Consider the following 26975-nt stretch of genomic DNA (forward strand, 5'->3'; position numbering starts at 1 on the left):
CCCGGAGATCGCGGAGCAATCACGAAGATCGCGGAGCAGTTACGAAGGTCACGAGGTCGACTCGCTATAAAGGAAGGAGAACAGACATGAAGAGGGATACGTTGGAAACCCTAGAGAGAGCTACACATATACATCGACCTTATTTTCATCCCGATCTTAGATCCTTTCTTTACTGATCTCATTTGTATCATTCGATCTAGTTCAACTCATTGTATTTGATATTATTCATCAATAAAGTCTATTTTTACCTACTGTAAACTGCTTATATCGTTGTGTTCTAAAGATATTGTTGCCTACATCATTTGTCTTCCCTAGATCAAACTCCCGATCACTATCAAATACTTAGTGTAGATTTTATGTTCTACAATATTTTCCACAAGAGAGATGTCCGAACTCTACTTAGATATTTTTTTTTTAACGTTTAATTATTTATGGTATTACAATGTTGAGAAATATTACATAGACGATTCTACAGCCGGAAATTCTACTACCATATGAGAATACACGTCTGACTGCAACATTCCGAGCCGCCCTATGAGATCCATGTTCGATGATACGCTTTTTACCATGTTGAAGACCTTTTGTAATTTTTTTTGCCATAATCTACATAATTTGCATTTTCTAGGATTTGAACTTCAGACTTCCTGATGTAAAAGTATTAATAAACCCTTAGTTAAATCACCGGAGTAAAGGGGCTTCCACCTAATTAGATAGTTACATATAAAATTTCGCTAAAATATGTATACAATATGTTAAAGCAAAATAATGACGTTACACGTAAACGTTGCAACGCAAAGAAAATTTCATGTTTCAATATATTGGTATTATCATTCAAAACTACTACTACGTTAAACTATACATGGTAACGTTACATGCCATATTTTCAGTATTTTCAAATTGAAGTCCATGTTTATTTCTGTTATATATCAACTTGAAGCAACATAGGTTTATACAAAATCTATAAACACTTTCAGATCTTGTAGTTGCCATCTCTTTGTTGTGTTTGGAATCATTCCCAAAATGGTGGAAGAATTAAACGACGATGCAACACCACATTTCTGTTCTTTATCTACACATCATTTCTCTTTGCAAACTGCTAGACATACATGATGAACTCTGTTTTGCGCGAACAAGGTGGTTATGATTTCTGTTAGGTTAGAAATAACTTCAAACGCAAACAAAGTTGTGACGAGATGTCATCATGCTTTTGTAGTGGTGACAAATAAAAAACGGACATTAGTTCATTAACTTGCTTGCTTTTTTTGTTTGCAGTTAAATGTTCATTTGTATTTGCTTTATGCATGTTTTAGATATTTTTAATAATTTTGGTATGTAATGTGTTTATAAGGATCTTGTTTTTAAATAATATGTAGAATTTTTTATAAAAATTTATATTTTACTTAAAATATATTGATTTCTAATGATAAATGATAAAAAATATTTTGACCCATTAAATTAGGAGAATAATAACTATGGGACACTTCAGTAAAGCTAAATTACTAAAGTGATAACTATTCGGTAAAATTAGAGGTAAAATTTTCTAATGACTGGTTAAAAATCAAGATCCACTACTATAAAGCTCTATACTAATATGACAAATATTTGTTTAGTGTGTCCCCATAAGTTTACTAGGTACGTGGAGGCGTGAACAATTTGCTCTCTTTTACAAGAAAATAAACAAAAAAAATCTTTTCAAATCGCACTTCTACTTCAGCTTTAGTTTTAGCCTTGTTGAAAACGACAAAACATTAATAGGTCCATGAAAACGAGATGCTCCATCAATTCTCATCTACGTTAGTTTATGATAATTGTGTATTGTTGTTTCTTTTTCAGTTAGTTTTATTTTTATTATGTTAAAAAGATATATTGTTTACAAGAAGAGGGACATGATTAATGGGTTTAAGAATATACCTCATGTTAAAGAAAATATTAGTAAAATTTGTGATTAAAGATCAGGAAATATTCTAAGGTTTAGAATATGTATAGAGCCAGCAATCAGCGCGCGTGATATTCTTGTAAAGGTGTGATAGTTACTTAGTTAGGTCGAGCTAAACTTCTATTCTTAAAACTTTGATTTATGAACTAAAAACAAATAGAAAATAAAGTTGATGTGTAAGTTTACTGCCAAATGTCAAACGTATGAATATTATATCTAACGTAATCATATAATGCATATATTAGAAGATATAGTCAAAATCGTGTTTCCTTTATGTTTGATGAGGTTTTGGTTTTTTTCCACGATGTGAGTTTCAGGGTCTTAGGTTAAAAATAGATAAATACTAGAGGTATGTTTTTTTTTTTGACAAAAATACTAGAGGTATGTTACACGAACTTGTAAAGATTTACCGGAGAATTTCATGTTTACCATTTTATTTTTTCCATCCAATTTGAATTATTGTTTTATTATTCTTTAGGTCCATTTATTTCTAACCTACTAATGGATCATTTTATTATTCTTTAGGTCCATTTATTTCAAGTGAAAGCAAATTGGGCCATAATTCCAAAAAGCCCATAATAGCTTTCTCCTTCCTCCTCCGTTCCGTTCGACTCTCACAGGAGGATCCAGGATTCTGAAAATCGCGATCATCGCCTTGAAAAACCCTCGCGAATCTGATCTCCGATATCGCTCCGCGAAAATATCTCCGATCATGCCACGTTTCAGATCCCAATCATAAGCCTCAACTATCACATCATCCCGATTCGCTCCCATTCTCTCCAATGGCGTCTTCAAACTCCCTCATGGACAGCTTGTTCCAGCGCAGCCTCGAGGATCTGATCAAAGGCCTACGCCTCGGAGAATCCACCTTCATCTCCAAATCCCTAGAAGAAATCCGCCGCGAGATCAAGCTGACGGATCTCTCCACCAAATCCGTCGCCCTCCAGAAACTCTCCTACCTCGCCGCGCTCCACGGCGTCGACATGACCTGGGCGGCGTTCCACGCCGTGGAGGTCGTGTCCTCATCCCGATTCGCGCACAAGAGGATCGGTTACCACGCGATTGCTCAGTCGTTCAGCGATCAGACGCCGGTTCTGCTTCTGATCACGAACCAGCTCAGGAAGGATCTGAACAGCTCGAACGAGTACGAGGTGAGTCTCGCTCTGGAGTGTTTGGCTAGGATTGGGACTGATGATCTAGCTAGGGATTTGACCTCTGAGGTGTTTACGCTGTTAGGTAGTAGTAAGGCTTTGGTTAGGAAGAAAGCTATCGGTGTGGTTTTGAGAGTTTTCGATAAGTATCCTGATGCTGTTAAGGTATGTTTCAAGCGTCTCGTTGAGAATCTTGAGAGCTCTGATCCTCAGCTTCTGTCAGCTGTGGTTGGAGTGTTCTGTGAACTCACAGCAAAGGATCCAAGATCTTATCTTCCCTTAGCTCCAGAGTTTTACAAGATTCTTGTAGATTCGAGGAACAATTGGGTTTTGATCAAGGTTCTTAAGATATTTGCTAAGTTGGCTTCGATTGAGCCTAGGTTGGCTAAGAAGGTGGCTGATCCAGTCTGTGAACATATGAGGAAACAGAATGTGGGGAAGTCTTTGTTGTTTGAGTGTATTAGAACCGTGTTTAGTAGCTTGAGCGATCAGGAAGTACCTTTGAAACTTGCGGTTGTTAAGATTAGGGAGTTTCTTATGGATGATGATCCTAATCTCAAGTATCTCGGTCTTCATGCGTTGTCCATTGTTGCTCCAAAGCATTTGTGGGCTGTTTTGGAGAACAAAGAAGCTGTTGTTAAGGCTATGAGCGATGAGGATCCAAATGTTAAACGCGAGGCATTGCATCTTTTAATGGCAATGGTGAATGAAGATAACGTGACGGAGATCTCTCGGATTCTGATGAACTATGCGCTAAAGTCTGACCCTTTGTTCTGCAACGAGATTATTGGTTCCATTCTAGTGGCATGCTCGAGGGACTCGTATGAGATCATAGTTGACTTCGATTGGTACTTGTCTCTTCTCAGTGAAATGGCTAGAGTCCCAAATTGTCAAAGAGGGAAAGAAATTGAGCATCAGTTGATTGATATCGGTACGAGGGTCAAAGATGCTAGACTGGAGCTGGTTCGGGTTTCTAGAGCCCTGCTTATTGATCCTGCATTGCTTGGTAATCAGTACTTACACCCGATATTGTCCGCAGCTGCCTGGGCTTCAGGGGAATATGTCGAGTTCTCTAAGGCCCCTTATGAGATTGCAGAGGCGCTTCTGCAACCACGTACTTGTCTCTTACCACATTCCATTAGAGCAATCTACATACATTCAGCTTTCAAGGTTCTTGTCTTCAGTCTTGGGGTATACTTCTCAGCCCAAGAGCCCACTTCCTCCTCCTTGGTTCAGGAGTCTACTAGCTCGGGCTCTTCAGCGGTGAATGGTTTCACATGCGACTCCATCTCGAGTCTGGTGAGTATGATTGAGTTGGGATTGTGCTCGTTATCCGGAACCATTGACGTGGAAGTGCAGGAGAGAGCTAAGAACATTCTAGGATTCATTGGTATAATAAAGCATGAAATAGCTGAGAAAGCAACATCCCAAGACAGTGAAACAGAAGTTCATAGAGCCATAGCATTCATGGAAGATGTCTTCTCAGAAGAGCTTGGCCCTGTTTCTTCAACTGCACAAGAAAAAGTTCCTCTACCAGAAGGGTTAGAGCTGAATGAGAATCTTGAAGGTCTACAAGAGATTTGCAGAGAAGTTCTCGAACCAATGGCGGAATCAGATTACTCCTCAGACAAAGTCAGCTTCTCTGTCGCCAAACTCAGAATCAGAGATCAAGAAGAAGCCTCATCGTCTTCATCTCCTCCACTTGAATCTTCATCCTTACTCGCAGAACACAGAAAGCGCCATGGACTGTACTATCTCTCCTCTCAGAAAAGCGACGACCACAAAGATAGAGATGGCAACGATAACAACACGTCAAACGAATACCCACCAGCGAATGAGATATCTGTGGACTCGTTTAAATCCAAGAAAAAGCTATCAAAACCAAGACCTGTAGTGGTGAAACTGGACGAAGGAGATGAACCAAAGACAAAGCCAGACGCTAGTAGTAGTAACGATGAGCGTTTGTCACGTGCCATCCAAACCGCTCTTATGGGGAAAGGGAAAGGCAAGGAGAAGGAAAGAGTAAAAGAGAACCACGAGATAAATCTTGATACAGAGAACATCGAACAGAGCTCGAGAAGAGAGAAGAAGAAAAAGAAAAATGGTGAGAGAAGTAGTAAGCGTAGTTCACGACGACAAAAAGACAAAGAAGCAAGTGTAACAAAACCAGTCGAAGTCCCAGATTTGCTCTTATGATGATACTAGTTGGAGTTTGCGTCTCTGACCAAACAAGATGGTGTGATTTTCATGTACCCATATTCAATTCTTTTTGTGTGTTTATGAAAATATTTTTTCTTATATCATACCATCTCAATGATTACACGTCTCTACATTGATAATAAACCAGAATAAGACAGCAAAAACAAAAGGTTGAAATAAGATGCATACAAGCATCATCACACATTGTTATTCTCCAGGGTAGCACTTACTTAAACTACTACTTCATGATCATAATGAACAATCTTAGACACACACACCAAAAGTAGGATTGAAACACGTAAAGGATGATCGCAAATAGTAAACGCTGTTTGGCTTTTTGAGTTTTCAACACCTTGGGATGGGGAGCTTGCAGCGGTTAGAGACTTTACGAGCGTTGGGAGAGCTGACAAAGCGACGGAGGCTAGGGTTTCTCATGTACCCACATAGGCATGGCTTCTGCTCCTTCAGCTTCGCGCAGCACAACGCTGACGGTGGAGAAGACGACGTTATCGCCTGCGCACATGGGCTTAGCTGCATTGGCGAGCACGTCACTGCTTCTGCCGCCGGGGCTAGAATCACTAGGAGAACCGCCACGATGGCGAAGATGGAAACCCATGTGGCCTTGATCATCACCATTTTTCTTCTTCTTCTTTTGTTTGTTCTGAGTGTTTATGGAAGTGTGTTCTAGTATTTGTGGTTTTTGATATGTGCACCTCTTCCTATTTATAGAGATGCAAAGTGAAGCTCTTTTCTTACATTCTTTTAATTTGTTAGTATTTTATGTATAGACTTTGATGAAGAATTATGGATTGAAAATAATATTCAAAATATTAATCTGTTAGTGCGCTTGTTTATAGTGCGGCGTCTTATCATTTTAGTTTAGCAATATAATTGTATAATCTAGTAGTTTCTGTAGTCAAGTGGTTGATCAAAAACTTAATATCAGAATTTTAAGGTTCTAACGTGTTGTGTTATATATTTATATGTATGTTTCAGGCGAATAGATTCTTTAGTTACTAGTTTTGCAAATATTGTTATCATTCAAGCCAGTTTGAATGCGAGTCATAAATCATAAATACTGAGCTACAACATTTTGAAGATTGATATCTATATATAAAAGAGCATAGGAGAAATTGGTTTGTTGTTTTTTGGCTACTCAGTTGACTTAAAGAACATTAAACAATCAAAGATTAATGGCCAAATTAGGGAAAAGTATATAAATTTCAAATAATACTTTTCTTGGGGGTTCTTAGACTTATATGTGCCTCTTTTTATTTCTAAGTGGAAAAGTAGCACTAAAAGTGGGGAAATATGCACTTAGAAACTTATAAATCACCACTTAATACGTATACTAAGTTATTAACTATATATATATATATCTAAATCTCTAGCTAACTCTATCTCTATATGCAGATTGTCAACCAAAGAAAAACAACTGGCTAATACGAATTCTCTATAAGTATAACGATGTTTTCATTATCAAACACACATGAAATACGATATAGGATTCGTAACTTACTATACCTATAGCACCATAACGTGTTAGGTTAACCGAACAAAAAAATCTAAGATAAAACAAATGAAAAGTGGGGTCGAAGCGTGGACTTGGGAGGCGAAGAGGACTTTCGGTGATGGTACTTGTGTCGTCCCAATATACGTTGCCGGCTCCCTTTACCGTCATTATTACTTCTATCAACCACACACACACTGTGATAATAATAATATGATGGAGAAATGCATTTGTATATGTATATATGAACATAACTAATTCAATATGTTAACAAGAACAATAATCAATTAGTTTTCTATACAAAATGATGATATCTTGAGAAGATCTAAGCGTGCGTTTGGGGATAATCATTGCCACAATCACTCATTGAAACTTCGTTTTTTGTAGTTTTTTTTATCTTTTGGCGCTAATTGTAGTAAATTAATGAACATATCCTATTCTCTTTTGTGTAGCACTTTTAATGGAAATATTAGTTGTTGAATATTCTTTGGTAACTAGATTTTGTCAAAACATTTCATTAAGGTTTACATAAACATATCTAGAAGATGAATAGCTAACGTGTACATTCGTTGGAGAAAGATCACTAATTTAGCAAGAAAAGAAGAAACATGAGCGTATATCATACAAACATGTGTCTTCGACTTTGAATTTTGATGTTACGACGTTTTTTTAATGAGAAATAGAAAGTGTGGGTCCAAAGCATTGATCGTGATATGAACTTTAAGATTCTCACGCCTAGTGAGTATTGTCACGATTTGTATTGTTATTATCCCTGTTCTAAAACGCGGTAGGCGCTAGTCGGGCGGTCAGGTTGGACCTAACGCCTAAAGAAAAAATCGGGGATTAATCGGAAATTATGCGGGGCGGAATTTTTAGATGATTTACTATGTTATAAAACATATAAATCTTTAATTGTGTATAACATTAATACATTTTCATGTTTATGATTGTATAAAACACACAAATAGAATATATAAATTTAATATATTGTAATTTTCATCAAAATTATGAATATAAATGATATTTATAAAATTTTAGATCAAATAAACAAATAAAAATATTATTAAAACTAAAAAAAAATAAAAAAAAAAAAAAAAATTTAGGCGGTCGCCTAGGCGGCTAGGCGGCTAGGCGGTCATTTAGGCGGTCTAGGCGGAAAAAATCGGATATCCGATTTTTTAAACCGATTTGGCATAAATCGGAGCGGAAAAGTGACGCGTAGCGCCTAGGCGGCTAGGCGGCCGATTTTTAGAACATGGGTTATTATTGCTCCTCTTATTTTGAAAATCTCCGACGAAGATTTGAAAAAAATGTAACCTCAATTTTGTAATAATTAAAAAATACTTTTTACTTATATGTCAATCAATTAGAGAGTTAATTAGTCTTACGTGTCAGCTTCACATTAAAATTGAAAAACATGTTGGTCTAATTCGATTTTTATATCTCAATAGAAACATTTAATATCAACTATATGATATCATATGATATTAACTAAACCAAAGTGTCTATTTATTATATATTATTTCTTTAAATAAAACCTACGAAATTACCTAATGTGATTATGATATATATAGTAATTAATGATTTTAAATAATGAATATTTGCTAATAATCTGTATCTTTTCTATCATTTTTGTTTAATTCTTTACTATTAAAATAAATTACACAATTACATCGATCATATATTAAAAATTTAGATTTGTGTGTATATGTTGTATTTTGAATTTTTCAAAACGAGTATAAATTACTAAAACTGTTAAAAGTCTCACATAAACTTTTGTGATCAATGTTTAAATTGTTTTCTATAATAAGATACAATGATAATAAAATCATATAAATAAATAATTTTATTTTAATAGGTTGTTATGTTAATATATATATATATATTTCATATCGTTTAAATTTAATTATATATCATATACGATAGATAAGATTGATTGTTTTGATTTATTTATTTTAAAATGATTGCGAATAAACAAAAGCGGTCATTTGATCTATATGTACAAACCAATTTATTACATAATAGTAACTGATTTCTTAGTTATTTAATATATAATTATTATTTTATTATTTCATAATATGCAGAAAAAAATAAAATAAGTATTTATTGTGCACAAGGCGCAGATCTTAACCTAAGTATGTATCTTTTAAATTTTAATAATTTTGAATCTTAAATATTTTCTAAATTTCAGGCCAAAATAAAAGAAAGAAATGAGAATAGACTCAAAAATCAATATTTATATCGAACAATAACCAAAACGACAAAAAAAAAGAAAAATATCGAAAATAGATAGGATTGACACGTGAACGTAAGCTTTTCATAACCATAATTAACTTTTAAATTGCTAAATCATGATATAAAACCGAGGTGACATAGTTTCATTGTAACCAAATAGTAGGCATGAGATTCTCCGGCCTAATTGTTAGGTTTTTATGCGATAAATAATTTTTTAACCTAAAATATTTTTTTAAAATAGGATCAGTTCATTAGTAAACAAATTATGTAATTAACAAAAAATGTTTTAAAAAATTGTTTAAGAGCCAAATATATTAATTCGATCAATAATATAAATTTTTTTCTATACGATATTTCTTAAATAATTTTCATATAAATTTACCTTGCGCAAATCGCATGTCTTATCCTAGTATATTGTATAATCCGATCTTAATGCTTGTTGGAGATCAAAGATGATAAAAAGTATTTTTGAATCATTTGTATTTCGTGTAGCTTATCGTGCTAATTTTTTAGAAGAAAAAAACAATTTATCAAGAAAAATTCAGGAAAATTTTGTAGATTTATCTACTTCCAAAAATTTCATATTAAAACTTAAAAAAAATTATACAATTATGTAAATTGGACCTTTATCAGATATATATCTATTGAGATTTCCACGCCTCACCGGTCACCACCACCACACCTACTACCACTGTACACTCGTCTTCTTCTTTTTTTCTCCGCTAGAAAAGCATTTTATTTTGACTTTTCCGCTCTTGAAAAATTCCACTCTTTGATTTCCAATTACAATAAGCTGTTTTGTTAATTTCTATTTACATAAATAATGATTTTAGTAAGCGACTACAATAAACTGTTGACAAAAAAGAGACTTCAATACACTACGTAAGACCATCTTTAACCGGGGTGCTTAAGCCCAATGCTTAGCTAATTAATAATTTTTAAAAAAGAAAAATGTGATTAATTAGAAAACACAGCGCTTAAAGAGGGAGTAGAAGAATCGGTGCTAAATGGACACGTGTTGGCATTGGTTAAATCTCTCTCTCTCTCTCGCACAAAACGTATCAGTTTCTCTCTCTCCTTCCCGTAGACGAAACCGCGTCTCTTCACCTCTCCTCGTCGAATCTGCTGGTGTTTCTCGTTTTCTCACCGATCGGTTGGAGCCGTCGGCATCTGTCTCGGTGGAAAGCTCGTATCTGTCGGTGGTCTCGCCGATTGTGTCCTATTTGATCGCCGCCGACGCATCTCTCTAGCTTTCCTAACCACACCGCATCTCTTTCTTCATCTCTCCTCGGCGACGAATTGCGGCGTCTCCCTCGGTGGCTCAATCTCTCTCTCCACGGCTGAACTCGACGAAGCGAAAGGTAAAGCAGAGTAATTATCTGTTTATGTCTTAATCTTTCAATTGATGCATGTCTTAGATTGTGGTCTTAGACTGTCTTAATCTGTGAATTGATGTATGTCTTAGATTGTGGTCTTATTACACTGTCTCTATTTAGTTCTACTTGATTTGTTTGCTTCATATAATCGGTCACCTCTGATCCATTTTGATTTGGCTTTTTTCTTTGTGTGCTGAGATGGTTCGGATGAAGAGGACATCAATGTTCAATGAAGATGGTTCGGGTCAAGAGACATAAAGGTTCGACTACAATGGTAATAAAGGTAACACACAGCTTCTGTATATAAGTTTACATTGATTCACAGAATGATAAAAAATTTATTAGTCTCAGATTGATGTTGATTTCGTTTGTGTGTGTGAACTACTTGTGCTTTTGGTTTGAATTGAATAGATTGAACTCGGTTTTATGCTTTTGAATTGAACTGATTGTGCTTTTGGTCTGAATTGAATTGATTTAACTTGGTATTATGCTTTTGGATTGAACTGATTGTGCTTTTGATGTTGATCTCGTCTGTGCCTGTGAACTGATTACTTTTGTGGTTTGAATTAAATAGAGTTAACTCGGTTTTATGTTTTTGGTTGGAACTGATTGTGCTTTCGATGTCTTAGATAAATGAATAGATTCAACTGATTATTTTTGTGGTTTAGATTGTATAGATTTATTGCCATTGTAGTAATAAATAGATGTGTTAGATAAATGTGTTAGTTAAGGGTCTACTCGACATGGTTGGATGTTGAAGTCGTTGATCAAAGGTGATCAATGTTTCTTTCCTTCTTCTCTTCTATAAAAAATATCCTTCTTCTACTTCTACTTCTCATAGTTTTATTCTACTTTCTTCTACTTCTACTTCTCATTACTTTCTTCTCTTCCATCTACCAAAACCGACTTCTTTTCTTCCTCTCTTGAGACATTCAAATATGAATTCCAATTCATATATACCGGTCTCAAACTTTGTAGACCTTCTGAATAGTCAGCAAGAGACTGTCTTTGGCTTTGTTCAAGACAGTGGTGAAGTTTCTTCCTCCCAAATCCCTCTCTTTAGCAGTCAAGCAACGGAAGCAGAGACTCCTGGAGAGCGTAAGGAAATGAGGTCTTGGACGCCTGTAGATGATGTTGCTCTCGTTAGCGCTTGGCTTAAAACAAGCAAAGACCCGGTTGTAGGTAACGAGCAAAGAGCCGTTGCGTTCTGGAAAAGGGTTGCTGCATACTTTGCGGTTAGTTCCAAGGTTGCAGGTTATGAACTGAGAGAGTCATCGCATTGTAAGAACCGGTGGCAGAAGATCAATGACCAAGTGAACAAATTTTGTGGGGCTTATGACTCTGCAACAAGAGAGAAGAGTAGTGGCCAAAATGAGAATTCGTGATAGACAAATATGATGGGCGTTCGAATAAGAATTCGTGATAGACAAATACATCAACAACTCAAACATGATTTGGTCGAACATTTATGGAGTAAATTTGGACGTGATGAAGACAACAACTGAGTTCGGCATGTTTCTTTCAAATTACTCGGCTCGTTTATTTTATTAATTCTTGTTTTTTAAAAATATTTTATGTTTAAAATGTTCTATTTTATTATGTTTTATTTTAATTTTATCTTAAAAAAAAAAAATTAAAAATCCCCTAATTAAGATCCTTCCATTGGAGGCACGTCTTAATGAAATCTTAACTAGAGTGCTTAGGTACAATCAAAGTTCAATTAATTAATTAAATATTTATTAAGCAACTCATATGGAATTTACGGTCAATCATGCTCTAAGTGGTTGACAACAAACAGTGAATAACTCTGAAAATGTAATACCCCAATACTTAAAAGTACGACTTCTGTTGAGTTATATGACCTATAAGCTATTCACTTGTGAATTTGACTGCTTGTTGCGAGTGTTTCAGAAACAAACCAATATTAATGTGATGAATGTCTTACATTTATTTGGAACACATGTTACAAAACTTGCAAGTTACATTCACTTATTTAACGAAAACTGGAAATTTAGGACAAGGTGTAATGCTTTTCTTAAGCACAAAAACTAAACATCAAACTTGAGGTTGGTTCACTATAAACTACATAAACAAGGACGCTAGTAGACTCCTCACAAAGCAAGTTCATTCAGTAAAGATATCCTCCGTGACCGCCTTCATCATTAAACTCATAGACAGCACCCGATGCTGCCAACAAAAACCTCCATCATTAGACTTTGAATCTCAATCGATGGTTAGCGTTTCACATGACGAGTTCATTAGTAGTTATGTTTGAAAAAAAGATGGGGCTACAAGCCATGAATACTATTAAAAGAACAGGATGCAAGATGAAGAAAAAAGAGAGCCTTACCTTTGTAGCCACCTTGAACGGGATCACCAGCTAGAAGAAGTGGAGTGTCTAAGTCGATGAATCTGCATATAACCTCTAAACTTGTTAGAATCTTGACATTCAGATTAACAAGAAACGAGGTTCAGTACCTGAAACACCCAATGCCAGCAGCAAGGTGACCGGAGAACCCCATTGCTAGTCTAGTCTCCACCATTCCCCCTATCATAAGCTCAATTCCAGACGATCTAGCCAATTCAATCACCTCAAGGGCCTCGAGAACACCGGATTTGGCGAGTTTGATGTTAACAACATCTACCACATCATCTTTAACGATTCTCTTGAGATCAGTCAAGTCTCTACAACTCTCGTCAGCTGCAACTGAGACTCCGAATCTGTCCTTTGCAACTCGAGTAACGTGTCTGAGACCTTCCCAATTGTCTCTGTGGACTGGTTGTTCAAAGAGAACCGGTGTAACCTTCATTTCTAGGGAAAACAATCACAACACTTGTTGGCTAAATATCTGAAGACCGGCAAACGATTCAAATATATTTTCTTTACCATAAAGCTTTTGGAGAACTTCGATAGCTTCCTCTGTTTTATAACCCTCGTTTGCGTCCAAAATGAAGGAAGAAGCAGGGTGGACTTCACGTATAGCCTGGAGAACTTGTATATCAGCCTTAAGGTTCTTCCCAACCTTGAGCTTCAAGGTTTTAAACCCTTCTTCTCTGTACTTTGCAGCCAAGTATGAAGCTTCAGCTGGAGAAACTATCGGAATCTGAACATAGAAAGAACATTCAAATCCACATCTATGAAAACTATACTTGAATAATGTTCCTTTACAGTAGAAAGAATCTCAAGTTCAGTTATCAAATGAAGGGAACTGTATGTACCACAGGAAGAGTTAGAACCAAACTGTAATATCGGTGGTGATTGAATTCGAAGCACCACCAAAGAGTTTCCACAAGGGAACTCCAACGCTCTTAGCAGCAGCATCAATCATAGCCATCTCCACCCCCGCTCTTACCTTTCAGATCCATTAAACAACATTCTCTTCATCAAATACATTAACAAGGATTATGCTTTAAGCAAAAACAAGCTAAAAGCTTGAGACTTTACAGATGCAAATCGATGCCCAGGGAGAATCCCGCCGATCTCCTCAAGAACGTGACCCAGCTTCATCTCCGGCAACTCTCTGAGAAGCTCGCAAGCTTCCCGCGCTTTAGCCATGGCTGTAGGCTGATCCTCCGCCGTCACCGAGGGTAAAATCGGAGCTTCTCCCCAGCCGACGCATCCGCCGCTGAGCTCGATCCGAATCGCGACGTTTCCGACGGAATCGAGGCGGGACGAAGCGATGGTGAAGGGGGAGAGCAGGGGGACGTTCAGTTCGCGGTTCTCTGCTCTCTGAATCCTCACCGTGAAATTCTCCGTCAGGGTTTTGAACCCAGACGCCGCTGACATGACGGGGATAAGGGATTTCGGAGAATTTTGAAAATTGACGAGTTGGGAAGACGAAGAAGTTGCCATCGAAAACATCTTTTGCTTTAGATGAATGGTTTAGGACTCAGCAGCCCCAACCAATACAAAAAATCTCATTTGGGAGGTCTTATTGGTTTATATATTTTGATCGATTTAGAAATTCATATTGTATTTATAAATCCAAGTAAAATATGCAAATTTTTCGGATTTGAGTCTTTGTATTTTTAACTAAAAAATTCAAACAAATCCATTCAAATCTATTATAAAATCAAATATATTAGTAAATTCGTACGATTGAATAGCACTTGATTTGATACAAAATTTATGAATCATTAAACCAATAACACATGAATTTAATAGAAATTTGAAAATCATAGAACCAATAACACTAGATTTAGTTCGAATTTTCAAATCCATTAAAATACAACAACTAATAATCCCTACTTGGTATTTTTATTTTCTTTTAAAAAGCCTACTAAAGTTTATTTTTCTTCCTTCAATTAAAACTTAAAACTAGGCTGAGCAATCAGGATCTCGGGATTCGGCTTGGTTTGAGTTTATGGATTCATGATTTCAGCAGATATTATAAAAGTCCAGATCGGATTTGGTTTGGATTCGGTCCGGACTTAGTCGCATGTCCAAGATCTGGTTAAATCTGAAATAAATTCGGTTTCTGATATTAATTGGATTATCGATTTCTAAAAATATTATCATGTACTTGATTAAACTCAATATATTTCTAATCTATTCAATGAATTTGTGTATTAACTTTCTCAAACCATATTGTTGTTTTTTAAAATAATTTTCGGAGACTCATCTATCAATTATTCAATACAAGAACTGGTCCTGGTACTATATGTGACAACATAAGACATATCATAACAAATAAAAGCTTTGTAAAAGCGAAAATCATACATAATGAAACATAAAATAAAAACAACTATCAACTCTATAAACTTAAAAAACATTGTTTAAAATTTAGAAGCAAACTTATTATAATTGAACTTCAAATGCAATTGTCAAAACATAAAAACATCAATATTGACCAAATATCAAAAACATATATTAAACTAAGTATTTAAATTAATAATTCATGTAATATATGATTATTTCAGGTACTTAATAATATCTTAGTGTACTTTGGATACCTATTATGGATCGACATCGGATTTAGAACAAGTTCTTTTGAGATTTTTAATATTTCAGACTTTCCGAATATACATTTGGGTTTGAGATCGGGTTTGGATTCAGTTCGGATAAAACCTATAACCCAAAATACTGTAGAACAAAATATTTTTGCTATTTATTTCAGGTTCAAATCGGTTCAAATTCATTTTTATCGGATCATGTTCAAGATCAAATTTTCGGATTTGGTACATTAATTAAAACTGTAGCTAAGAATGAAAAATTCTTTAGCTTTCAGATGTGCATTGTCATCCAAACTAGTCATGCATTTACAATTAATTTAGAATAAATTTTTAGTTATTGTCTTTTGATGGTGATCTTTGACTAAGCCAAATAAATAAACCATCATTTGATGGTGATCTTGGACTAAGCCAAATAAATAAAATGTCATTTGATGGTGATTTTGACTAACCAAATAAGATCACTCAAATGACCTAAATCATTCTTTACAATACTTTCTTTAACTGATTCTTGCATACATAATTTTCCTTTTTGGAGTTACTTCAGCTTTGCAGGGTGATCTTCTTGCTCTTACTTGGTCAACAGAAGCTATGAAAGACCTCAAGTTTAAAAATGTCATGATTGAATTTTCCTCGACTGAAGCTGCTGGTGCTCTTATCAATCCTCTTGATCACCCATGTACACACCAAGTCTGTCATGATATTCTCAGAGCCGTCCACTCACTGGTGGGAAGTAGATTGCTAATGGTTCCTGTTTCAAGTAATGTTGCGGCATATGAAATTGCGTGTAGTGTGATAAGGGATCATCGCCATCAATCGTATGTGGCAAGGTCTGGTCCGCAGTGGCTTAGTTCATTCCTACTGATGGAAGCAACTCGGGCCAACTAAACTTCTCTGCACTTGCTGGCGCCTCCTGTGTTCTTTTAGCATTTTGAAGTTGCCTTTACTTTGGTTTTCCCAACTGTTTGGGGTTATTTTTCAGGGCCTATTGGTTCCAAATTGTTTCTTAGTCTCCAAGTCTTGTACTTGCGATACACTATTTGAATCACCGTAATGACAAAAAAAACCCACAATGATTCCTATTCAAACTTTCCTTACTCATTAACAAGAAACATTTGATACTTGAAATAATTCAACTTCTTTATTCTTTTTCTTAAACAAATTTATTAAAAATAAATTTTTATGAAGATATTATGCATATTTATCAATATATTTCTAAATATTATGAAGATATTATACTTATTCAATAATATTTTCTAATTAAGCATATAACTTAAATTCAAGAATTTATAAAACATATTTAGTAATGTTTCCTATATTCTTTAAAAGAAAAACAATTTTAATTTTTTATAAAAAAATAATTTCCAAAATAATATTAAAGAGAAAAAATCAAATGTTTAAAAATATTTATTTAAATATTTAGCTATTTTATATGTCTGTAGAAAAAGTGTAATTGTGATTTACTTCTTTAATGAAATTTAATTTGGTCATTTTGGCCATTATGAGCTCGTTGGGAAACGAAAATTTGTTTTCGGCTATTTTTCTTTTTACATTTGTTAGTTAATAAATAGTTTCACATTCTAACATATTTGTATTTAAATTAAGTATATAATTTTTTATAAAATATTAATTTAATTTGGTTTAAAACTCAGTTAAGATACTTTCAAAATGAATCTGTTTTTATGTGACAGTTAAAATCATTAGATATTTTACTGCCAAATGCCATTATGTGAGTAGCTTAAGTTTAAAAATAATTTAATAAAACTAGATTACAGTACTAAACTACTAATATAAAATCTGTGAGATAATATGAGGTTCACTAAGATTGAGAAATATAAGATTATATAAGGTTTTTAAGAGTGCCATATACATAAAAATTGAGCTCTAAGAATACATGTACCAGATGAAGATGGCCGATGACAAGATAATCGAAGGAGATGTAGACTTGATCAGCACTTTACCAGATGTGATCCTCCAAGACATACTATGCTTTATTCCAACCAAACTAGCCATCACTACTTCCCTCTTGTCTAGACGATGGAGGCATGTATGGTGCGATATACCTTCTATCTCCTTAGATGTGGATACACTGACAGCAGCATCGGTAAACGAAACCCTAACTCGCTACAAAGCTACCAAGACAAAGAGTTTTCACCTCATTATAACCACCATGATGAGGAACATTCCCCACATTGATAGTTGGATCGAGGGCGCCATGTCACGCGACGTTGAGAATTTATCCCTGGATTTTCTTCATCACTATTATAAATATAAGCTTCCTGATTTCTTCTACTACACTTATTCTTTCAAGCAACTTGACATTACGTTAAGCTATGATCGACATACGATTTTTTCTCTCGAGTACACTGTATCTTGGACATCCTTGCAGAAATTATCCTTGACTAATTGTAGTCTCTTTGATGAATTCTTAGCTAAGATTCTATCCGGTTGTCCGGTTCTCAAACACTTAAGATTGTATGAATGCGGTGAACTAAAGATTCTTGATCTCAGCAAATTTCTACGTCTGAGAATATTAGAAGTAATACGTCACTTGCCGGTTCAGGGGCCAAGGAAGATTTTGGCACCACACATCCATTGTCTAAAATTGCATGACTCTCAGTTATCATGCACTTTGGTTGATGTCGCTTCTTTGACCGAAGCTAATCTGGAAATGTCCCCTCGCTCATTGAACCGTGAATTTAATGGTGATTTTCTCCAAGGCATGGTGCTAAAGATGCTAGAAAAGTTAAAGAACGCAGAGAAGCTTACGCTTGGGAGAAACTTTACTGAGGTAAATTTTTTGGTAGATTACATGGTTAAAAAAAAGTCACAAAAAACTTTACTCAAGTATATATGTTTTTCGGCTCATATTATATATTGCATTCTCTAATGTCTCTAATGCCTAAAACTCAGTTGGTGTTCTTTTACCAATCAACGTTTGAATTGTTTATTCTGTTAGATTTTATCTCTTGCGGAGATTCATGGTGTTCCTTTCCCGATGTTCAAGGTCAAAGCATTGACTCTTGATACAGAGATCTGTCAATATATTATTCCTGGCATAGAAAGACTGTTACAAAACTCACCTGAGTTAGAGAAGTTAACCGTAGTAGAAGGAAGGGGTCGCTTCTACATGCCGGTATATTCACCATTAACCTCTTTTTTACAGCTATCATCGAGTTCGAATATATCCATGAACCGATTTTGTATTTTCTATTATACAGGTGGAGTTTCTTGACAAATACTTGAAATCACAAGGCTTTAACGTGAACAAATGCTGGAGATCAAAAGATGGAGCCTCATGGAACAAGTACTGTAAGGATTTGAAATCTGAGCATGTGGCTTCATTAGTGGAACTTGTGCTTAAGAACACCGAGAAACTAGACAAGATGGTTGTATTGTTGGATGACCATTTCCTTAAGTTTAAAATTGAAGACGTGGTGGTTCCAACACTTCCTCACAACAACAATATCACCATTGTGCTCTCTTCCACCAACAAACCGATGACATGAAGAGTTGTGAATCATAGAGGGTTGAAGTCTTGTCAGTTTACATCGATCCTAATATTGAAAACAGAATAGAAGAAGATTTTTGTTTGTTCACACAAATCTTCAAGCCCTTAGTGGAGATTTTAAGAGTATCAAAAATTTGCTTTATCTTTTTTTTTAACCGTATAGCTTATGTGAAATAGCTTTTAGTTAACCGTAGCTTATATGACAAATTAGAGGGGTGGTTCAGATTCATGCCAACACTAACTACATTGATGAACCCCTTTTCTGTTGCAGTCTTTTTTTATTTTACTACTAGGGGTATTCCTACGCGCCGGGTTCGGATATTTGATTTGATTCAGTTTTCAAAATCTTGTGTTGTGGTATTTAGTTGTTAGGAGTGTAGGTAGATGAGTGTTGTTGAAAGGTTCGTCATGTTTAAAAAGTGTTGTAATTGGTATGGTCTTTAGGGGAAGTTAGTGTAATGAAAGTGTTTATATTTTGGGGCCGATAAATGAGAGTATGCTTCGTATGTTAGAGTAATATCTGTTGTTAAGGACTAATGTTGGTCGTACATGTGTAAAATAATTGTGTGGTCTTATTTTTTGATATTTTATTGTGCAGCAATAATGTTCGTAAATCTTATTTGTGTCAAATTTATGTTATCGTGTACGTAATATATATCTTCAGCTGTATGAAGAGCTAATGCGTTTTGTGTTAGAAATATCTTCAGTCTTCGATAACATAAGTGATTTTTATATTTCAATACCAAAACGAACTTATAGTTTCTAATCGATCGTGATAAGCATTCATACTTCATTGCATGGAAAGAAAATATATTTTTGTCTGTGTTAGAGCTATATATGTTTTTTTTTTGCATTATTTTTTAAATTATTTTAAAAGAAAATCAAAATGGAAACAAACTAAGCAAGGATTACAAATTGAAGTTCAACTCAAAGCTTTAACGTGTACCACCATTCCAAAATGAGAAATTAAAAGGTATGAAGAACGTGAACGTGTTTATATAAAAACTCAGAGTTTTTATTTTCTTAGGATGTTTTTGGACGTGGCTTGCTTTGAAAATTTGTTTATATAATACTGAGGAGGATGTATAGTGTTTGGTTTTCTCAGATTTAGTGGATTGCAACGTTTATAAGTGTTTTCATAGAGTTAGCGGAAGCGATAATTTGACATTTATTGTTTTTTCTTCTATGATAATTTGACATTTGACAAATGGCCATGGCATCCTGATACTTCTCAGACATATATCGAGGGCTTCCGGTGAAAGAAGAAGGTAAAATGACTTTTCTGCCAACTTTTCTAGAGTCTGTGTCTCCACTGTCCAATGCATCACAAACGTTTGTATATACCTCAACCTCAACCTCTCCTTCTCAGTTGCGGTGTAAACGTCTACAATATACTGATGAAACAATCTCCCTGACTTGATAATAGTCATGCCCTCTGATGGCCTTGTGTGGATCTGGTGGGCAAAGTACTCTCTCATGGTCATGTACTCTCTCTTTAGTTTAGAGTGCTCTGTGTGTTAATACGGAATCCTCTCGTCGTACCCATATTCTCCGTACGGAAAAAGCAACGGATACTGAAGACTCATGTATAGAGGATGTAGATCGCTTATCCTTTGCAGCTTAGATGTCTTGTACTCAAGAACAATATCTTTTCCTGCTGATTCAGCTGTGAAATCACCAACTAAAATACCACCTATTTCACTTGCAGTAGGCAGGTCATACTATCTTCCGTGATGCTTCTGGTTCACTAATCTCACGCTGAATTCTACTGCCCCACCAGATAGGACTCGATCTCGAGCATGTCTAAAAGTTTTAGCAAGGTGATTATTTTCATCCAGCATCTTGATCAGGTCAACAACCAAGTTGTCGTCAATTTCTAAAGCTGAGGTACCTTTTGAGAATGCCTTTTTCCTGTTTGCCACTTCATTGTCGGTGTCAACTATATAGAGCTGGAGATACTGTGGAAATTTACCGTCAGGGGGGAGCAGAGATCCTATCTTGTGGTGGGTTTGACCATGGAGCCTAAATGCATACGGTCCACAAGAGTTAGTTACAGAGTTATCAATCTGTCCACCCATCGATGTGAAAGCTAACATCCCATTTGCAATTCGGATTATCGACTTGAAGTTTGATTTGTCTAGAAGTTCTTTCAGCGGAGAGGGTGGTTGACGCCTAGGAGGTAGCTTAACACGGCCCTGCTGACAACAGATGCTGAACATTCTGGGGGATTTCTCTGTCTCTTGAACAACAGCCTCAGCAATCCAAACAATGGCCTGACAAACCGGGCATTTCACTAAGTCCCACTTGTTAACAACTGGGCGTCGATACCTAACTGCGGATTTTTTTGTTTTAAGAACATTAGTTTAAATGGGAACAGAAAGTGGGTGGGTCATGAACATTAGAGGTTCAATTCATACCTGGACGGCTTCCACTTGTAGATGCAACATCTGTTAAAAAGAGGTTAAGCTGTGTTAATCTTCTGTAAACTTGTATAATGTGTATAGATTAGTGAGATATCTTACTCTTATCCCGAGTGGCTACTCTCTTAGATTTCTGTTTCTTTATTCGCAAGGCTCTACTTGCCCTTGCGGTAACTGAAACGCAAGTTCATTATAAGCTAGGATTATTACAAGAACGCGGTTAGCCAATCGATGAGCAAGTCAGTTTATACCTTGTTCAGGGGAATCAACATCAATGTTGTCAACCTGATCAGGAAGGATAGTTTCTTGTGTACGCTGTATGTCTTGCTGCGGTGAGTTTGCAGTCCGTCTGATTCGCATTAGTAATCGTCGATTTTGTCGAGCAAGCCTCGCATTATTCACCGGGAAAAGTAATAAACTTGGAAAATGAGTTTCAAATGTTCGTGTCCTAATAAAAAAGCCTCGCAGCAGATAGTTGTTTACCAGTAGATCGGTGAACGTCTGATCTGAAGCTGAGCATGTTGGCAGGTGCGATGGGAAGATATTGAGATTGTAGCCAAGGCCGGCGCTGATCAGATACTGGTGGAAGGTAGAGTAAAGGACAGTCTGTAGTTAAAGCATTGCAAGATATGGAAAATGATGGCATAGCTACGACTAACCATTTTTCTTTTTTCGGCTTCTCTTTGTTGCAGAGGATGACGCTGCTGTGGATATTGTAGATAATCCATGTCTTCTCCGTGAACTAACTTCAATTGCTTTGCGTGCAAGTTCTTCTGGAGTCTTCACCATTTCTCGAAGTCGAGATGATAGAGAGGCAGAATGAGAGTCATAATTACATTTGTAAAGTAAAAACGAAGGGGTCTGTGAGTAACGGCTGCGTTATTTTAGTTTGAGCGTATGAGTAAAGACTTCATATGGGAGGTGGATAGGCACAATGAATATGTTACAGTTATATTAAAGTTGCTGCATTCAACTTTTGTATGAGCGACAGTATGAGACAAAGTGTTGATCATCGACGTCTGAGAAATATATCTAAGCATATTGTGCCTGTGTCGATTGCTATCATTACAAATCAGTCTACTTCTTTTGTTTGCTATTGAACGTTGTGTCAATTTATTCATAGGCTGAGCATTTCAAATTTATATCCTAAATGATAGGTGTTCCATATGTTTTAAGTTTTTCCATTTCCAGCGCCAAAGGAAGTTTTGATATACAAAAAAAATTATATATATATATATGTATATGCGTATGTACGTGATGCAATGAATAAAATGAATAATGAGTTTAAATATTCGTTATTATTAGTGTGTCGGAGGTGCCCATCGGTTAATGATTATTTTTATTTGGGGATCAATTTTGGTTTAACTTGACTTCAAAAAAGTCTTTCAGATTTGGTTCTAAATCTGATCTGTTCAGATATTATTGTAACAGATACATGATATTTTGGAGTTATTTGTGGTGATTAGTAATGTCAACGACCAGAAAATTGTTTTTTGACGATGCTATATGTGAACTCATTATTGCACATTTAGTCATAAGAAGAGGCAAAAGCTTCATCTTATATTGTATGTATAGAGAAAAGACCTGCAAATTGTTATCGTAAAAAAAAATTGCATAGATAAAAATGAAAACCAACAACCACTGAGACATTGTTTTGGATAAAAAAGCAAATAAACAAAAGCAAAGTTCAAACTGGAGATCATAAACTGATAAAAGAGAAACGTGGTTGTCAAGCTATAGGAAATGTCTCATTCCACACGTGCCTTCTTACGGGCACTCTCTTCCAGAGCAACCTGTTCCTCTTCTGCTGCCTCACGGCCGCCAATTGGACCATTAGATGTACTGGCGTTTACTGCAACATTGCTTTTTATTGCACCATTGGCTGCAGATCCTCGTGTCATAGTCTGAGAGACTGCCGGATGAGGGACCTCTTCGGCTTCCTGAAACCAACATAACAATGTTGCTGATTAAATATTTATAACATCAGAAACTTTTGATAAGGGGAAGCGAAAATCACTCACAGCAAAGCTTGGGGTGGGAGCTATCTCTGGTGCAGTAAACATGCGTGAAATGGTGAAGGTCTGGTGGTTTGCAGTGAAATTGAAGTCTGTTAGCTTGAGCTGGAAAGTGTAGGTGTGACCAACAATGCCAGTGAGAGTTCGAGGAAGCTCAGTGTCAACATGAGCACTAATACCAATCCCCTGAAAAAGTAGTAAAAACATTAGAAATGTATCGAGTTTCACAAGCAGTAGTAAACTCTGGAATGGTTTAAAAAGGGCTTACCACAATCTGCACAGCTTCGGAAGCTAGCACATTAGTCAGTTTAGCAACTTCTTTATCAAATCCAAGGAAAGACGATGTAAACAGAAAATACTACCCGATACCTGTCGGACATAAATGAATTTCAGAATTTGGTTCCATGACGCAACAAACTTAAAAGGGAAAATAATTACTTCAGTTCAGCAACAGCATTGGTTTCATTGCATGAGGGACAGGTGAATGAAGACTCCTCACGGATGAGTTTCTTCGAACATAGAGAGCAGCCAATATAGCACCAACCATCGTCAAGCTGAATCCCAGTTACTTTAGCCGTACAAAGGAATTCGATGATCTGTTAATGCAAGGAAAAACAACGATTAATTAGACAATTCTAAAAAGGGAGTAACTTTTAATGTATCAGTTTGTACCTGAGGATCACCAGAGAGAACAAACTCGTTAAGCTCAGCGACAGTGAGAGGCTCAATCTTTTGTGCATGAACCACCTTTGATGAAGACCCTGTCTCGTCTGCTCCACCACCTGGTAGTCTGTAAGAAGATGATACTGAAAAGGCATCAAAAAGAATAGAATACAGGGAACCAAAATATCTAGTGTAGATTATAAAGCAAAGGCCTCGCCTTTCAAGCCGATCCTTTCCAGCTGAGGTCTCAGAGTCAAAGAAAATCCTTGAAGCGGATGTTCCATTCAAGTATAACTTGCCTGCCAACATTAATGTGGAGTTATCTAAGAGAACACAAACCACTATGACTGTTTTATCACTTTGACAAATGAGGCTACACATTAAATACCCAAGACTATTTTAGGATTGATTCCGGTGATAAGGACAATCCGTGGCTCCCGCCCGTATCCATCCAACTTGGTGTGGAATGCAATAGCTAAGGAATCAAACAGACTTACACAAACATTTACATCACTGCAAATGATATAAGTAACAGTGTCAGACATTATAGATAGTGTAAACGATAATAACAAACAGAATAACACACAAAATACCTCTCCACACGAAGAGTAAGAATCACGCATTGTGCCCAGGGTATACGGTCGGTGATGGTGCTCCTAATTGCACGAACCTCCCCAATAACATCTGAGGTATTATATTATGATCACGTTACCGTGCGAAATGTGAAAACAAATCTTATATTAAGGAAATAAATACCTGGGAGCTGTCTGGAGGTGTTTGCTAACTCAAGAATCTGTTCATGTGGTCGGAAGCGAAAATATTCTGTAGGTATGGTTCTAGCAGTGGCAGCTAGCTTCTCAAAATCAGTTCCTTCATTGAAACGGATGGAGACAGGGCCATCAGTCAACTTGAATTTGGGGTTGCTGCGTGTAACGTCAAACCGGCTGAGAGTGTAAACTGATCCTTCAGTAAGACGTTCCCTGAACTTACGTTGGTGAACAGCAGGAACACACCCTTGAACCAGGGTATCCTGTTGATATCAAAGGAGAGAAACATCAGTTAATCAAATAAGCTTAACTGTCAAGAGAGCTAATCTGAAAAAAATTATAAAGAAAGTGAAAGATTTCTTAAAAAAATCTGAATTTTTTTTTTGCAAACAGATCAACGCTCTTAGATGGAAGTCAGTAAAATAATTATTAAAAAAAACTTTGAATCTTGAACAGATAAAATCTGGGAAAAACACTTACAGTCTCATCGATGAGCAGCATCTCAATACTCATTAGCTCCCCTCCTTTGTTGATATTTCTGGCCTCCCAGAACCTCAGCAAGCGGACCTCAGCAGTATTAGAGCATCGGCCGGCTCTCAAATTCGCAAGCAGAGTGTGTATGAATTCGCCATCTGAATATGTTGCTTCTAGGAGATCGTATGTTTGAGTAAATCGTTTCAGATGCGATGTGAAGGGAAGTGAGGGCCGATATTTATAGATGTGGTTCGAGGCGGTTTGAGGGTGAACGAAGAGATAGATCGAAATCATAATGCATGAAGAGTGGATTATTGATTGGAAAACTCAGAATAAATGTAAGAGTAATGATTCTGGGACGTTACAGTTTCTATGGTGTCTATGGTTTCTCTGCAGCGTGGAGGCAGGGAAGAAGAAGAATGACGCGGAAGAAGATTAACCCTAAAAACTGATGGGCCTAAACTAATCAAACAGAAGCCCAAACTATTTGCTTCTGATGATAATAACCCGTGACGCGTGAGCAAGTAAGAGACCGTACAAACCACATGACGCGCTCGCAAAGAAGAAAGAGCGTGGGCTACCCAGACGCACTACCGACTTGACACGTGTCGGAAAAATCCTTACCCTATTTTATGTCGTGGAGGGCTGTGCTTTGAACACAATTCAACTTTATATATATATATAAGATTCAAAGAAACCTTATAGTCACCCGATTAATTTAATTAAAAGTCAATGATCTTACGTACAAATATATTAAAAAAGGTAGGATGAATACCCATTCATGTTAAACAACAAAACCTCATCCAAACCAAAACATCTGAGGGAGAGAGAAATGACGAGACATTTAGAAGATGTAATTGTTGAAAGTTAAACTTGATTTGAATCACATTTTGGGCTAATAATTTACTAATCATTTTAGTCAAAACTTAGTCTAATATCTAGAATTATCTTCCACCTCCTTAGAATAAAAATCTAGATATTCTCATAAAATTATCTAGATAATTATGATAAAAAATCTTAGATATTATGATAGAATTTTCTAGATTTAGGATTAAAATATGTAAGATATTTTGTATTTTGGAGGCTATAAATACATCCAGTCTCTTCTCATTTTGTATCCCCAAGAATTATCCAAGTTTGTAAGAATCATCTAAGTAATAAGAATCCTCTTCTAAGTTATAAAATATTTCTTCTTCACAAAGTTTCTTTTTCTTCAAACACTTAAAACACTTTCCCATTTTTATAAAGTTTTTCATTCCAACAAAGTGGTATCAGAGCTACAAGTTCCTTTTGAAGATGGCAAACAATGGTGTTCCCCTCCAAGTTCCATTGCTCACTAAGAGAAACTATGATAATTGGAGTCTTAGGATGATGGCTATCTTAGGAGCACATGATGTGTGGGAGATAGTCGAGAAATGCTTCAATGAACCAGAGAATGATGGTGGTCTATCTCAAACACAAAAGGATGGTTTGAGAGATTCAAAGAAGAGAGACAAGAAGGTTCTATGTCTAATCTATCAAGGATTAGATGAAGATACATTTAAGAAGGTTGCTGGTGCAAGGACGTCCAAAGAAGCATGGGAGAAGCTTTAGACATCTTACAAGGGAGCGGAACAAGTGAAGAAGGTACGACTTCAAACTCTAAGAGGAGAATTTGAAGCATGACAAATGAAGGAAGGAGAACTCATCTCAGATTACTTCTCAAGAGTCTTGACGGTTACTAATAACCTAAAAAGAAATGGTGAGAAGTTAGATGAGGTGAGAATCA

The 26975-nt window shown here is 36.0% G+C and overlaps 6 protein-coding genes across 7 annotated transcripts; 3 read left to right on the top strand and 3 right to left on the bottom strand.

The window, feature by feature from the left end:
* The first annotated feature begins 2525 nt into the window (after positions 1-2525).
* Positions 2526-5407, top strand: LOC106436038 (AP-3 complex subunit delta). The gene has a single exon (XM_022703325.2). The coding sequence runs from the start codon at positions 2719-2721 to the stop codon at positions 5281-5283; it is 2565 nt and encodes an 854-aa protein (XP_022559046.1). The 5' UTR covers positions 2526-2718; the 3' UTR covers positions 5284-5407.
* LOC106436039 (non-specific lipid-transfer protein 2) lies at positions 5364-5994 on the bottom strand. The gene has a single exon (XM_013877001.3). The coding sequence runs from the start codon at positions 5920-5922 to the stop codon at positions 5632-5634; it is 291 nt and encodes a 96-aa protein (XP_013732455.1). The 5' UTR covers positions 5923-5994; the 3' UTR covers positions 5364-5631.
* Positions 5995-11345: 5351 nt separating this feature from the next.
* On the top strand, positions 11346-11792 carry LOC111206199 (glutathione S-transferase T3-like). The gene has a single exon (XM_022702582.1). The coding sequence runs from the start codon at positions 11346-11348 to the stop codon at positions 11790-11792; it is 447 nt and encodes a 148-aa protein (XP_022558303.1).
* Positions 11793-12310: 518 nt separating this feature from the next.
* LOC111206547 (L-Ala-D/L-amino acid epimerase) lies at positions 12311-14326 on the bottom strand. Its single transcript, XM_022703704.2, has 6 exons — positions 13853-14326; positions 13650-13760; positions 13295-13511; positions 12886-13219; positions 12758-12819; positions 12311-12594 (listed from the first exon to the last, which is right to left on the bottom strand). Exons 1-6 carry the CDS (start codon positions 14267-14269, stop codon positions 12536-12538), a joined length of 1200 nt encoding a protein of 399 aa, XP_022559425.1. The 5' UTR covers positions 14270-14326; the 3' UTR covers positions 12311-12535.
* Positions 14327-14665: 339 nt separating this feature from the next.
* LOC106345253 (putative F-box/LRR-repeat protein At3g18150) lies at positions 14666-22600 on the top strand. Its single transcript, XM_013784479.3, has 3 exons — positions 14666-18148; positions 18317-18493; positions 18579-22600. Exons 1-3 carry the CDS (start codon positions 17252-17254, stop codon positions 18864-18866), a joined length of 1362 nt encoding a protein of 453 aa, XP_013639933.2. The 5' UTR covers positions 14666-17251; the 3' UTR covers positions 18867-22600.
* A 227-nt stretch (positions 22601-22827) lies between these two features.
* On the bottom strand, positions 22828-25556 carry LOC111206266. Of its 2 annotated transcripts, XM_022702769.2 has the most exons (11): positions 25214-25556; positions 24723-24996; positions 24560-24650; positions 24355-24479; positions 24184-24265; positions 23976-24093; positions 23742-23899; positions 23666-23672; positions 23572-23577; positions 23310-23489; positions 22828-23228 (listed from the first exon to the last, which is right to left on the bottom strand). In XM_022702769.2, the coding sequence occupies exons 1-11, from the start codon at positions 25499-25501 to the stop codon at positions 23037-23039; spliced, it is 1521 nt and encodes a 506-aa protein (XP_022558490.1). In that variant the 5' UTR covers positions 25502-25556; the 3' UTR covers positions 22828-23036. The 2 variants fall into 2 exon arrangements, with proteins under 2 accessions (XP_022558490.1, XP_048614385.1); XM_048758428.1 differs by having other exon boundaries at positions 23976-24265.
* Positions 25557-26975: the final 1419 nt, after the last annotated feature.

The sequence above is a fragment of the Brassica napus genome, chromosome C5 (genome assembly GCF_020379485.1).
Source record: "Brassica napus cultivar Da-Ae chromosome C5, Da-Ae, whole genome shotgun sequence".
Taxonomy (NCBI): Eukaryota; Viridiplantae; Streptophyta; class Magnoliopsida; order Brassicales; family Brassicaceae; genus Brassica; species Brassica napus.

Bases quoted from the DNA above. Each gene is read 5' to 3' on its own strand.
- LOC106436038 (XM_022703325.2), top strand. From the start codon at position 2,719: ATGGCGTCTTCAAACTCCCTCATGGACAGCTTGTTCCAGCGCAGCCTC.
- LOC106436039 (XM_013877001.3), bottom strand. From the start codon at position 5,922: ATGGTGATGATCAAGGCCACATGGGTTTCCATCTTCGCCATCGTGGCG.
- LOC111206199 (XM_022702582.1), top strand. From the start codon at position 11,346: ATGAATTCCAATTCATATATACCGGTCTCAAACTTTGTAGACCTTCTG.
- LOC111206547 (XM_022703704.2), bottom strand. From the start codon at position 14,269: ATGTTTTCGATGGCAACTTCTTCGTCTTCCCAACTCGTCAATTTTCAA. The intron at 13,512-13,649 runs GTTTGGTTCTAA...TTCTATGTTCAG, and splicing joins CAATCACCACCGATATTACA to ATTCCGATAGTTTCTCCAGC. The intron at 12,595-12,757 runs GTAAGGCTCTCT...TTTTGTTGGCAG, and splicing joins CGTTCAAGGTGGCTACAAAG to CATCGGGTGCTGTCTATGAG.
- LOC106345253 (XM_013784479.3), top strand. From the start codon at position 17,252: ATGTACCAGATGAAGATGGCCGATGACAAGATAATCGAAGGAGATGTA. The intron at 18,149-18,316 runs GTAAATTTTTTG...TTATTCTGTTAG, and splicing joins TTGGGAGAAACTTTACTGAG to ATTTTATCTCTTGCGGAGAT. The intron at 18,494-18,578 runs GTATATTCACCA...TCTATTATACAG, and splicing joins GGGGTCGCTTCTACATGCCG to GTGGAGTTTCTTGACAAATA.
- LOC111206266 (XM_048758428.1), bottom strand. From the start codon at position 25,501: ATGATTTCGATCTATCTCTTCGTTCACCCTCAAACCGCCTCGAACCAC. The intron at 24,480-24,559 runs GTATTTTGTGTG...TATCATTTGCAG, and splicing joins CTTACTCTTCGTGTGGAGAG to TGATGTAAATGTTTGTGTAA. The intron at 23,229-23,309 runs GTGAGTGATTTT...TGTTGGTTTCAG, and splicing joins CTCCCACCCCAAGCTTTGCT to GAAGCCGAAGAGGTCCCTCA.